This window comes from Ophidiomyces ophidiicola, assembly GCF_022830035.1.
Source record: "Ophidiomyces ophidiicola strain CBS 122913 chromosome Unknown scaffold_23, whole genome shotgun sequence".
Lineage (NCBI taxonomy): Eukaryota > Fungi > Ascomycota > Eurotiomycetes > Onygenales > Onygenaceae > Ophidiomyces > Ophidiomyces ophidiicola.
Genome location: NW_026054663.1, coordinates 275,726 through 288,790, shown reverse-complemented (window position 1 = coordinate 288,790; position 13,065 = coordinate 275,726). Strand labels below are relative to the sequence as shown.

Here is a 13,065-nt window from a genome sequence, read left to right as displayed (position 1 = left end):
AGATACTGTTGTAGCAATATAAGTTACTTCTCTCTCTCTCATGCTTAAATCTCTTTGTAATCATCTCTCACCCAATCTAATCTCATTTATGAAGACTGTAAGTCATTGCTATGTTATCTGCAACCATTCAATTCTCACAGTTTGTCACTCAAACAAGCAGATGATCTGACAATGATTTTCACAAGACAGAACAACTGAGATCAAACTGAATTCTCAACTTTTTTCTCAGTATCAGAGACTTTCAGAGTTAGGTGAGACACCAAGTGTGATGATAAATCTGAACAAAAGCATAATTCAGACTGAGAAATCATCTTCAGAGAACATAGAATCTCTTGAGAATTTAAGAGAGTGAATACATCTCATGAAAAGAATTCAAGAACTACAGCAGAGTTTATCAACTCTGAATAGAAAGCATGAATGAACAGAATCACTTAATGTTCTGATCTCTAATTCAAATTCTTCAAAGAAGAGTTCAGTCATCAAGTCTTCACAATAAAAGATCAATTATTAAATTAAGAACTATGCAGTCTACTAGATTTCTTCATAATCATTTCACACCCAATCTAATCTCATTTATGAAGACTGTAAGTCATTGTCATGTTATCTGCAACCATCTGATCCTTACAATAAATTAAGAAAAAAACTATTATATTGAGATGCATATATGATATCATTATGTCAGATAATTAAAACTAGTTATGAAATTTTGAAAATTGTACTTTTCTGCCTGCTTAGTTACTGAAAATATCTATACATATATATACCATCAGCTAGACTGACTGCTGAAATCAGAATTTTCTAGCTGAACTTCCATCCCTAATAAATTTCATAGAGAATTGAAATAAAACTGAAACTTAATGATTCAAACTGAAAATTGCTGAGACTTGAGTTTCAAGTACTGTGATAGAAATGAAACTTAATACAAAAAAAATTGAAATTAGAATCAGAAATTTCAGATTTCTAGAAACTTAAAATAAAATCTTATTTTATACTATTTTTAGTATGAGAATCAACATATAAATGTATATATATATATATATATATATATATGATATATTGACTTAATTTGACAATTTTTCTATTGTGTCATATTTTGGTTTAAAAATGCACTCTCAAAATAAAGTTTGAAAAAAAAATTAGAGTTATCTCAGAATCCAAAAATTCTGTAACAGAGATTTAAGACTTAAAAGTTAAAACCAAAATGAAAATGAAACTTTCATTAGTATTTTGAGATGGAATTGAAACTTATTATCAAATGTTGACAGAGAAATGGGACAAAATGAGTTGTACTGTTCTCTAACCTTTGTCCCTGGTAGATTCTTATAGGGATCCCTGCGGTCAGTCTAAATTCAGCTGTCAGACTACCTCAGAGCAGTAAATTTTATATGCAAAATACTAATTTAATTCACAATTCTCAAATTTATATGATGATTTCTGAGTCTCTGAAACAAATCCAAAAACTCGCTTCAATGAGGGCTGGTCAGATTCTGACTGAATTCCCCAGATGGGTTAGCTTAACATACTAACTAGCCTTGCGCTAAAGAACCTTAACAACACGCGTCTGAGGTTGATGAGGTAACTAAACAAGATGTTGACACAAACAAATGCGGGATATACCCAACGTCCATGTCCATGCTCGAATTCAAGCCCTTGAGAATCCCACTTATGGATTTATATTACCTTTAAGAACAATGGACGGTTTATTAACTTTTGATGTCAACCAGTCTTTAAAATATTACCTCAGTGACCCTGCTTCTGTTCTTACTCCAGACGCCGCCCCAGAGCTCCTCGACTGTGAAACGGATTCTGACTTACTAACCTTACCCTTAGTGGACCAAGTCTTGGATCCAATCGTCGACGCAGTGGCAGAGCTCCCAGATGGGCTGCTAAGAAATGGTTTCTTTGACTCATTACAATGTCTACTTAAGTGTGAACCTACTTTCCATAATCTGCAAGATTATTCCCAACTAGGGCAAAGTTCTAACTCATATATATTTAGATCTTGTTCCGTGCTGTCAACGCAGTCTCTCAGTAAAATTTTGGATCTTATAGTATCTGGTCTAGCTGTTGAAGCAGACGCTGCCCATAATGACCTTGAATCAGATGAAACCGACCTCATTCCCCATCATAAACAGCTCCTTGAAATGTACGCTTTTTTGTTACAGTGGGCCGTGTCTTCCGTGGAGGCTAAGATCGCTGAAAAGCCTGCATCTACTGCATCTGCCAGGCGAGGGGCCGGAAAGTCTTCAAAATCAAAGCCAGGGGCAAAGGAAACCACCTGGGACTCAGGGGCCCAGTTACAAATAGCCATGGAGACCATGTGCAAGGTACTGAAGCTCAAACTGAGTAAAATATTTATGACCACTTCAGACCGGGATACATTTGTGAACCTCTTTACACGCTCCATATATCTTGTTCTTGAGAGTGAGCAACGAGTGAAGAGTATGAATATTCGGATGCATGCATTTAAGGTTTTATGCATTGCTGTCAAGCACCATGGTCATGGCTTTGGTATGGCTCCTTAATCTTGTGTCTCGATTAATGCTAATTAGGTAGCAATAGGTGCACAAACATCGATTGTTCAGAGTCTTACATATTTTGAACATCTTTCAGAACCGATGGCTGAATTTTTGCACATTCTTGCAGATCAATACGATTACCCGCAGCTATCAGACGAAATCCTAAGGTATACTTGATTAACGACCTCTAGCATCAAAAATGGACAATTTCTTACAAGGGCTCCCACAGGGAACTAGGAAATAAAGAATTCAATCCTAATGATACCAAAGGACCGAAATCCGTATCAATATTTATTACGAAGCTGTCAGAGTTGGCGCCACGTTTGATCATCAAGCAGATGACTCTAATAGCCAAACAGCTTGATAGTGAGGTAGATATACTGTTTTCTCAAGGTTTATGGTTCATATCCTAACCTTGGCCATTTTTTATAGGCTTATACACTACGATGTGCAGTCATTGAAGTTTGTGGTAATCTGATCGCCGATTTGAGTAAACAAGATGAAAGAAGCGAAAGCGCAAAATCCCAAATCAACTCATTCTTTGATGTGTTGGAGGAGCGATTCCTTGACGTGAACCCTTTTTGTCGATCTCGTGCAATACAGGTATACATGAGGCTTTGCGACTTAGACCAGAAGTTTCCAAAACGACGCCAAGCTGCTGCAGAGCTAGCCTTAAGGAGTCTAGAGGATCGAAGCAGTCATGTTCGTAGGAATGCGATAAAGCTGCTGGCCAAACTTGTTTCATCGCATCCGTTCAGTGTCATGCACGGTGGCCAGCTATCGTTTAAAGAATGGGAAGCAAGGCTCGAGGCTGTGGATTTCGAGTTGACTACTCTGAAACCACCTCCGGAAACCCCTATGCTAGCTGAGGTAGGCCTCGATAGTGGGCATCTTGATAGTCAGTTGTTGGACGATGCGACTCAACTAGCAGACGAATCTCCTTCCAAGATACCGCAAGTGACCGGGGAACAGAAAGTCGAGTCAATCAAGAAGGCACAAGAAGAGGCAGCAACTTCGGAAATAATAGCACGGCTACAATTAACTAGGAAATACTACCTCGAGGCAATTCGTTTTATTGAAGTTCTTCACTCTGCATCTCAGGTGGTTGTACAACTACTTTCTTCGCGGAACAAGAGTGAGGTCATTGAAGCAATGGATTTTTTTGTGATTCTAGATGCATACAAAATTGAAACCGCACGCCCAGGAATTCGACGAATGTTGCGCTTGATTTGGACTAAAGGGAACAGCGACGAGGGTAAAGGTGTTCAAAGTCATCTTATTGACTGCTATAAAGGTCTTTTCTTCGACGCTCCTGGCTCTTTCAGTCCAAACGATGCTTCCAACTATATTGCCCGAAATATGATAAGTTTAACTTTTGGTGCCACCCCAGCTGAGCTCACATCCTTAGAGCAGCTTTTGAGTATGATGATGAAGGTTGGTCACGTCCCAGAACCAGTGATTTCTAAACTGTGGCAAGTATACTGCGTACAAAAACGAGAGATTTCACGGACACAAAGGAGGGGTTCCATAATTGTTCTTGGGATGCTAGCATTATCAGATCCTGAAATTGTCGTGAAAGAAATGGAAGCGATGTTACGAATTGGGTTGGGTACTTTCGGCAGAACCGACCTTGTTTTGGCTAAATATACCTGCATCGCACTTCAAAGAATGAATCCTGGACGTCAGGCAAAAGCGAAGGATATTACTTTTCCGAAACTGTCTAATGATCACGGAGTTTTATTGAACCTAGCAGCGATTACGGAGATCGTTTCGGAAAGCAAAGAGTGGTTCGGTGTCGCCGAGCAGGCAATAAATGCGATATATGCACTTGCCAAACACCCTGATTCGCTTTGCTCTGATGTCATTCGAAGAAAAACAAAATCCGTTTTTCAACCTCATAAAGATATTCACCATTCACCGTCAGGTTTTAGTAGTAATATAAGACCTCATACTCCCGAAAATGAAGAAACGACTTTGTCACATAAATCAAAACCTGTTGGGCTATCTCAACTGCTTTTTATCGTCGGCCACATCGCCATTAAACAAATTGTTCATCTTGAGCTGTGCGAACTGGAATTTAAACGCAGGAAAGCAGAGAATGAAAAAAAAAAAGTTACTAACCCGCTCTCTCAAGACCAGCCCGAAACCACAGACAACGACGAACTAGACCTTATTGGAGGTACTACCGAGGACGATTTTACCGAAGCAATGGCACATATCCGAGAGAGAGAGTTACTTTTTGGTGGCAAATCCCTGCTCAGCAACTTTGGGCCCCTGGTAACGGAGATATGTGCGAACAACAATTCATACTCTGATCGAAATCTTCAAGCCGCCGCAACCATCTGCATGGCGAAACTGATGTGTATCTCCAGTGAGTATTGCGAGAAAAACCTACCCCTCTTAATTACAATCATGGAGCGATCCGACGACCCTATTGTTCGAAGCAACGCCGTCATCGCTCTCGGTGACATGGCTGTTTGCTTCAACCACCTTATCGATGAAAATACGGATTTTCTATATCGTCGGTTGAATGATATTGATGCGTCAGTCAAACGGACATGCTTGATGACTTTGACATTTTTGATACTTGCGGGTCAGGTCAAAGTAAAAGGCCAACTTGGTGAAATGGCTAAATGTTTAGAGGATGAAGATAAGAAGATTGCGGATCTTGCACGGATGTTTTTCACAGAGCTTGCCACTAAGGACAATGCCGTATACAATCACTTTGTCGACATTTTTAGCCTTCTCAGCGCAGAAACTAACCTAGATGGAGACTCATTGAAGAGAATACTGAAGTTCTTAGCTGGGTTTGTGGAAAAGGTGAGTGGCCTCGGCAATAATTTGCTTTGACTTTCTTCAAGAATCGTGGCTGAGTTTGAAGTAGGATAAGCACGCCAAACAGCTGGCGGACAAGTTGGCAGCTCGACTTCCTAGGTGTGAAACTGAAAAACAGTGGAATGATGTGGTCTACGCCCTCAGTTTACTGTCACACAAAAATGACGACATCACAAAAACAGTTAATGCAGGCTTTAAATTCGTGCAAGCCACAGCATGAGATTCTGAACATCAGTTTTTTAGTTTCAGAGCATTTGACAATAGGGTTTTTACATGTATCTCTAGACATTGCCTTGTGTGTGTGAAATTTCAGATAATGACCATTCTAGATAGCTATTTGTATGTAAAATTAGATTGTGTTGCGAATTAATATTTATTCATTACTCTAGAGAGCGCTTGGCGCGATTAGTAATTAAATTAGGCTATTTCTTTCTCCTCCAGCGTATAATCTCCATTATGGAGCTTCTCCAAGGCCTTTCTACCGTCATCAGTCAGCTCTGGTTTTCCGGATGGATCAAAGGGGAGGTTGAAAAAGCGAGGCTGCCATTCATGGTTCTTCTCCATCCGAATTGCGGCTTTTACCCTTTGGCGCTCTTCAAGTTCATGTTTTCGCTGTGTCGCTAGGTTGTATTGTTTGGAGTGGATCGCCATGGTGACCTCAGACCAGCACTTCCGGGATTCATTGGGTAGCTGGTGGTTTTCTGGGGGAACGATCTTAGAAGCAGGGTGAAGGGGCGTGATATCAACGAGGAGGCGGCGCTCTAAAGAGCTAGCTAGGGTGTAATATACCTGTTCGTGCCAGCTGCCTTCGATCCTGGCAAGAATATCGTCCTCGGGGACTTCTTTTATTTTCGTCTTGTCGTCATTCTCGGGGTCGTATCGAAAGATGAGCCCAGCCACGCGATAGTGTGCCTTACCAAGCCAGCTATCTTCGAGGTACTGCAGAATCACCTTGATCCTGGTTTTGGCACAAGTTACATAGCAAGCATCTGAAACAGATATCGACAAAGACCCTCTTAGCCACCCGCCGATATGTGCAGCGGGATGTGTGAGTTGATACTCTTCGTTGCCTCGCCTATCTAAGTTCAAGAAAATGCCCAGATTGTGCTGGCCTGGAGCGATCCGGATACTAGTGCCACTGAACTTTGCGGTAATCTGATCGAAGCCACGAGCGGAGATGCCTCGTTGTGGGCAGTTAATGTAAAAGGCAGATACTGGTGGGTGATGTGATGTTTGTTCAGTGATAAACGATACTCTCACTTTTTCATCATTGCTGGCCGCCTGAATACCAGCAGAAGCACTGTCTTCGATGGAATCTGGAGAAACTGATGGTTGACAGTCTTCTGCCTCCCAGTGACACTACAGGTAAAATTAGCAATGGCGTTTGTCTCGTGTGCAACGGCATGACGAACCCTGAAAAATTCCCCCAGGACTGAGTTATATGGCTTACAGGGCTTGCCTTTTACGTATCTCTGGGTAGTCCTTTTAGCAATCGGGCCCGCTAACGAAGGCGCCATCGCCACTTACCACATCTTTTGTGAACCAAAATCTCAGCACTTCTAGCATACGACCGAGTTCATCGTCAGACTTTCCGATGCTGTAATAAGTCAGACACCGCTTCTAGCGTAGAGCCTGTCACATTCTGAAATACCTGATGAAATTCTCCGGGCGATCAAGGTAATTCCAGTATTCTATACCACGGTTCAGCCACGCTTTCTGGTGTTTGGGGGGATGTGACGGACCTAGATTGGGAGTGGGCTCAAGGAGCTGGGCAGGCAGAGAGAAACGAGCGGTGGCAATATCTGTGACACCAATGAACCTGGTGGAGGTTGGGTGGGTTTAGCCATGCAATACTCCGATGGCGTGGGACGGAGGCATACCTGCGCAAGATCGAGAAGAAGGTCCGTAAGCGCGAGGGGTCTTCAGACGCCGGTTTCGAGTGATCAATCCCGTCAAGCGTACTGTCGTACGACATGCTGGATGCTGGCTGCGAGGGAGAACAGGTCTGGGTCTGGGAGTGGTGGTTAGGTATCGCCGGTATTTATCATGGACTCGATGATGGTCTCAGGAAGCAGAGTTCGATGGAACCATGGGAACGCCGGAAAGTCTTTTTTACCTATGTATGTAGCCATGTTCTAGCCCGCACCACCCGCAACCGTTGGACGAGCGCTGCGCCGGCGCGAGGCTTGATCGCTGCAGTTGGACGCAAACCAGGCGGCCCCCCACAGTCGCGGCGGGAGAGATGGAGGCACGGGCATCCCGGGCTGACTAGTTGATAACTATGCATCCGCGATCACGACGATCTGGCTATTTAGTTAACTAACGAACTATGCGATGGGCTGCAGGCCCTGGTCGCGCCCAATCACGCCGGCACGGGAGCTTTCGAGCGTGCCGGCGGGGATTATTAACTAGGTAGGGCCACCAGACAGCCAGCTCGCCAGCTCCCGAGTTACTAGGTACCCCGGGAGGTAACTATGTAGTATCGATGCCCGCTCAGTCGGCCTCGCCAAAGTCGTAGTGCCCCGTCGCCGCGGCGTGGGCGGCGGCACCCTGCTCCCCCACGAACCGGCCGCCGCACGCCTGGCACTGCACGCGAAAGCCCGCCGTGTCGGTATAGTAGTGCCGCTGCTGCAGCACACGGCACAGCGCCCGCGCGCGCTCCAGCACAGCGGCATCGGCGGTGTCGAAGATGCGGGTGTCGCACTCGGGCGGCGCGTGCGCGCGCGTGAACGGCGGCGCGGACGGCGACAGCGCGACCCCGTCGTAGTGGATGCCCGAGTACACCACGATGCACCGCGTCGGCCGGCCGTCGTTGAAGCGGTCCACGCGCAGCGTCTGCACGTCGATGGAGCAGATCTCGACGTCGAAGTGCTTGCTCAGGATGCTCAGCTCGATGCCGCCGCCCCACGCGTCCGCCGTCTGGATCCAGCGGCAGTACTCGTCGCGCGGCCGCTCAAGCACCGCCGGCGAGTACGTCTCGGGCTGGTCCTGGATCGTCTGCGCGACTACCGACCGCAGCTCCGTCACCGCGTCCATCGCCCCCAGCACAGCGTTGCCCACCGCCCGGAAGAGGCACGAGTTGTCGTCCGGCATCACCCGCAGCACCACCGTGCCGCCGTGCTCAGGCGACGCGATCTCTGGTGGCTCGTCGGGCGCACTCTGCGCCGGGGGCGCGCCAGCGACCGCAGCGTCTTTGCCGACGACCATCAGCTGTTCGCCGTCGAGGGCTACGCCGATGTCTGCGATGGGCGTGTGCCGGCTGAGATGCGCCAGCGACAGTGGTGTCGGCGGGTAGCCGTATTTCAGATCAAAATCAGTCAACGCCGTGCTGGCTTCGATCTGAACCAGCAGGTCCTCGACCGTCGCCGTGTCTGCCAGAGAGATCGTGGACTGGCCCGTCGGGCCCCGAATTCGAATCCGCATCTCCTCGGGAAGAATATAACGTCGCCGCGGACTAGTTATGCAGTGACCTGGCGGTAGATTCTGCGTTGATCTTCTCCGCGCGCTGGGCCAACTAGTTAACGATGTAGCTAACTAACTAACGTACAGTGCAGATCTACTACGCTGCAGAGTCTGGATGGGACTGCGGGGGTATTTAAACAGATTGTAGCGTGGCCGGGGGTTCATTTCTCTCTTGATGGCTTGATATGCCCGAATGGCATGCTCACTGTGCGCAATGGATAACTAGGCGCCCCGGCGGGGAACAACGATAATCCCGCTCCCCATGTTAACCCTTCTAGTGGGAGTTCACGTGAGAGCTCTCTGGATTGGAACGCGTTTTGTTCACTCAGTGCAAGAAGAATAATAATATCACTCTTTTCTTCACGCGTGGAATCTGCTCCTTGCTGCTGTAGTGCGGGCATCAATACCTGTTCTGGTACTGCTGTTTGGTCACCAGTGGCTGGTTTGCTCCCTCCAGACACCGCATCGCCCGTTGCAGCTTTTTTCAGCAATGACGGAGGCTAGCTCTGGACCCGCGAATCAAGCCAGTCCGACGTCGCAACACGTTGAGCAGCCGGCCCTGGCTGCTGGGCTGCGCCATGCTGCGGGGGTATCGGGCGACCTGGACGCAAAGCCGAATGAAGAACCCAGTCAAATCACCGAGGAACAATGGAAAGCCATGTTCGACCTGATCCTCGCAATCTACGAGTACCGTGAGCCCGAGTATGTGAGCCCCCGACTTTCTGGAACATGACTCCCACTGACACCAGGACAGCGGCCATGACCCGACGAAACTGTTCCAGCGTAGCGTGAACAAGCGAAATGTCCCCGATTATTATGATGTCATTAAAGAACCCATGGCCTTGAGCGTCTTGAAGCAAAAGACTCGAAGCCGAGTATATAAGACCTTTCCAGAGTTCGTCAGGGATTGCGCTTTGGTATGGCACCGGCTCTTCCGTCTTCTTCATATCATATGCTAACACTAGACCTCTCAAGATTCCTCACAATGCACAGACATATAATCGACCCAAATCGCAAGCTTACGAAGATGCTCTCATCATTAAAGTTTGACACCTTCTCTTGCGTCCATGACATCTGCTTTTTACTAATGCTGGGTCTTTAGGCTGTATTAATCGCTGAATTCCAAAAACTGAGCGACAAAGGCATTGTTCCCCCAGAGGACGCAGAGTTGCCCGATCTGGGAGAGATTCCGGATGCCGATCCACTTCCCGTGGATGAAGAGGATGACGATGAAGAAGATGATGAGGACGATGAGGAAGCCGATGACAGTGACGAGGAAGGCCGTCGTAGACGCAAACGCGCCCGACGGGGAAGCCAGTCCTCGAGACGTGGTGGAAATAAAGATGATTACCGCAAAAGTATGGACCCAGCACTGCGAAAGAAAAGAGGACGGCCCCCTCGAGTTGATACACCTATGGAGGCAAGAATAAAAGCAGTACTGAAAGGAATTCGAAAACCAAGAGACCCTGAAGGAGGCCTCCGGATTCGGCACTTTGAAAAGCTCCCAGATAAAGCTGCGTACCCTGACTACTACACGGAAATCAAGGAGCCCATGGCAGTAGATATTATCAAACGCAAATCTAAGCGGAAGAAGTATGCCTCGGTGGACCATTTCATGAGAGACATCGATGTTATGTTCAATAACGCGAAGGCATACAACCAGTCAGACAGCCAACTGTATTTGGATGCTGAGGAACTGCAAGTGGAAGCTCACAAGCTTGCCGATCAAGAGAAAAAGAAGCCAGATAGTGACTATATCATGGAAGATGGCCGACTCCCGCTTCCAAATGGGATTTCCTACAAGGACGAGATTTGGAGAGTCGGCGATTGGGTTCACATACAGAATGCCAATGACCCAGAAAAACCCATAATTGCACAGGTCTATCGAACTTGGCAGGATGCAGATGACCAGAAGTGGGTTAATGCTTGCTGGTATTATCGACCAGAGCAAACAGTGCACCGTGTCGACAAGCACTTTTTGCCTAATGAAGTGATGAAGACGGGCCAGTATCGAGACCACCGCATTGAAGAGGTGATGGACCGGTGCTTTGTGATGTTTTTTACGCGCTTCAATCGTGGGCGACCAAGAGGGTTTCCCGTGGACAAACAAGTTTATGTTTGCGAGGCTCGGTATAACGAGGAGAAACACAAGCTGAACAAGATCAAAACTTGGGCCAGCTGTCTTCCGGATGAGGTCCGAGAAAAAGACTACGAAATGGATTTATTTGATGGACCACGCAAGATTAGGAAAGTTCCGAGCCCAATCAAACACTTACTACCAGCAGATGCAAAGGATACAGACGATTTGCCAAAACCTACCTGGGGAGTTGAAAACGCGCCTCCAATAATCGGGGCTGTTCATTGTAGACCCCGTGATGAGAACGTAAGTAAAACCTTTCTTTATTCTTGCTTAATCCTGTTGCACTTCCTTAGCCTATTATCTTCTTAGCTCTGGCATACAAGATTGCGTTGTCTTCTATCCATCACCCCACAATTCATTTCTGACATATTAAAAAGGAGTCTCCCCCTCCCGAGCCAACGCCGCCACCTCCTCCACAGCCAGTTCAACGGCCACCAACTATACCCCCAAGACCTATGTCCGCAAATCAGCAAAATCACCACCCCAATGTCGATGGGAGACGCGATCCCCGATTGGGCCCAGCCAACTTTGCACCATCAGGCCAATCGTCGGCTCAGACTCCTCAGCTGCAACCTGCAACACCAATGTCGATGATGCCTTCACGAGCCCAGCCGAGTTACCATGCGCCTAGCCCAGTTATTCCTCAGTATCAGTCAGTACCGCATCTTCAAGCCGCTCAACCTCCTATTAGCGCTACCGCATATCAACAATCCCCTTCTCAGCCCTACGCGATGCCGCAAAGCTTCCCACATTTTGCTCCTAGCCGTCTTCCGCAGCCGCAATCGCCTATGCAACAAGCTATTAACCCGAACGCCCCCAAACTTCCAGAGTTTATCACCTTACGCGAGGAGATGAACAGCGCAATACCAGAAGATATACGTTCACGATTTCAGCGCGACGCAAGGGGTCGCGTGATTTTTTTCAGTACACCTCCACTTGATATCGTGGACGGCCAGGCAACACCACTCGCGCACTCCGCTGAGCACCTCGCAGCAAAAGCTAGACGTCAAGCGGTCATTAACCGGGAACGCAAGAGGATTCTTGAACGTCAGAAGGCCCGCGCAGAGGGGGAAATTCGTCGGAAATCAGATGGAAATCAAGAAATGCCCATCAAAGAGGGATCCCCTACTGTCAAACGGGAAGATACGGAGCAAGTGAACACGGCACTGCCCCTCCATAGCGAAATCGAGAGTGATTTTGTGAAGCGGCACGAGAGGGAAATAGAGATCCTTGACGCTTTCGTTGCGGGCCACAACAGTGCTAAGGAGAAAGCCAAGGCCAAGATGCAAAAGGAAGCGGGCACAGCCGCGACCGAACCGCTCGACCTCAGGACACTTCCAGCACGCCCTAGGCACGCTATGACTAGGGACCATTGGTGGTATCTAACCAACCCATCGAAAAGGCATGGCTAAGGGTTAGGAACTGCTCCACCAGCCCCTGAGGCCAACGTGCTCTGTGTGTTTCCGTTTTCCAAGAAGCGTCCTTTGTTTTCCTTGAACGAGTGGATATTGGAAGGTTTCTTTTTTTGTTTCTTGCATTGTTACGACCAGCCTATGAAGCGGCAACAGGCGTTTCTTTATCAGCGTTTGGGGACGGTGTGGACAAAATGCTTGTATGAGTAGACTACGGTCCTTTTTGTGTTTCTTAATTTGAAAATCTTTTCGAACATTTTTCATTGTGTACTTCTAATAAAAAACAAAACTGTAAGAGTAAAAAAGGTCTCCTTGCATATATCGGCGCTGGGTTTTAAGCCTGATTGGAGTCTATTCGGATGAGATTACGCAGTACTTTGGGCTTAATGTTGACCAGATATGACCGGTTACGGCGGCTGGGAATCGTGATGCTTTCTTTTCAAAACCAAAATACCAGTGTGATATTCCAATGCTACCTTGCTATAAAGCAAGAAGAATGTCTAGAAAAAAACCCCAATTTATTTTGCCACGACCAAGGCGCCTCCTTTTTTTTTGATCTTTTAGGAGCAGCAAAAACAAATATCAAACATAAAAGAAGTAATATAAAATAATGTGGGAAGCAACATGGACAGGTTTGCATACAGAATGTACAGGAGAGAGTATGCATTCAGCAGCCCAGGGAGTATGTGCAGGAGTA

General features: G+C 46.9%; 4 protein-coding genes across 4 annotated transcripts; 2 read left to right on the top strand and 2 right to left on the bottom strand.

Annotated features, from left to right (window-relative positions):
• Positions 1 to 1,691: 1,691 nt before the first annotated feature.
• Positions 1,692 to 5,574, top strand: cnd1 (condensin complex non-SMC subunit Cnd1; the record flags this gene model as incomplete). Its single annotated transcript, XM_049254137.1, has 6 exons — positions 1,692 to 1,927; positions 2,000 to 2,511; positions 2,563 to 2,686; positions 2,749 to 2,890; positions 2,952 to 5,339; positions 5,404 to 5,574. 6 exons carry the CDS (start codon positions 1,692 to 1,694, stop codon positions 5,572 to 5,574), a joined length of 3,573 nt encoding a protein of 1,190 aa, XP_049106984.1.
• Positions 5,575 to 5,771: 197 nt separating this feature from the next.
• Positions 5,772 to 7,329, bottom strand: LOZ57_005104 (uncharacterized protein; the record flags this gene model as incomplete). Its single annotated transcript, XM_049254136.1, has 5 exons — positions 5,772 to 6,713; positions 6,767 to 6,826; positions 6,882 to 6,951; positions 7,006 to 7,173; positions 7,235 to 7,329. The coding sequence occupies 5 exons, from the start codon at positions 7,327 to 7,329 to the stop codon at positions 5,772 to 5,774; spliced, it is 1,335 nt and encodes a 444-aa protein (XP_049106983.1).
• A 518-nt stretch (positions 7,330 to 7,847) lies between these two features.
• OTU1 (ubiquitin-specific protease otu1) lies at positions 7,848 to 8,777 on the bottom strand (the record flags this gene model as incomplete). Its single annotated transcript, XM_049254135.1, has 1 exon — positions 7,848 to 8,777. One exon carries the CDS (start codon positions 8,775 to 8,777, stop codon positions 7,848 to 7,850), a length of 930 nt encoding a protein of 309 aa, XP_049106982.1.
• Positions 8,778 to 9,306: 529 nt separating this feature from the next.
• On the top strand, positions 9,307 to 12,368 carry LOZ57_005102 (uncharacterized protein; the record flags this gene model as incomplete). Its single annotated transcript, XM_049254134.1, has 5 exons — positions 9,307 to 9,518; positions 9,571 to 9,733; positions 9,792 to 9,860; positions 9,919 to 11,199; positions 11,334 to 12,368. 5 exons carry the CDS (start codon positions 9,307 to 9,309, stop codon positions 12,366 to 12,368), a joined length of 2,760 nt encoding a protein of 919 aa, XP_049106981.1.
• Between the last annotated feature and the right edge of the window lie 697 nt (positions 12,369 to 13,065).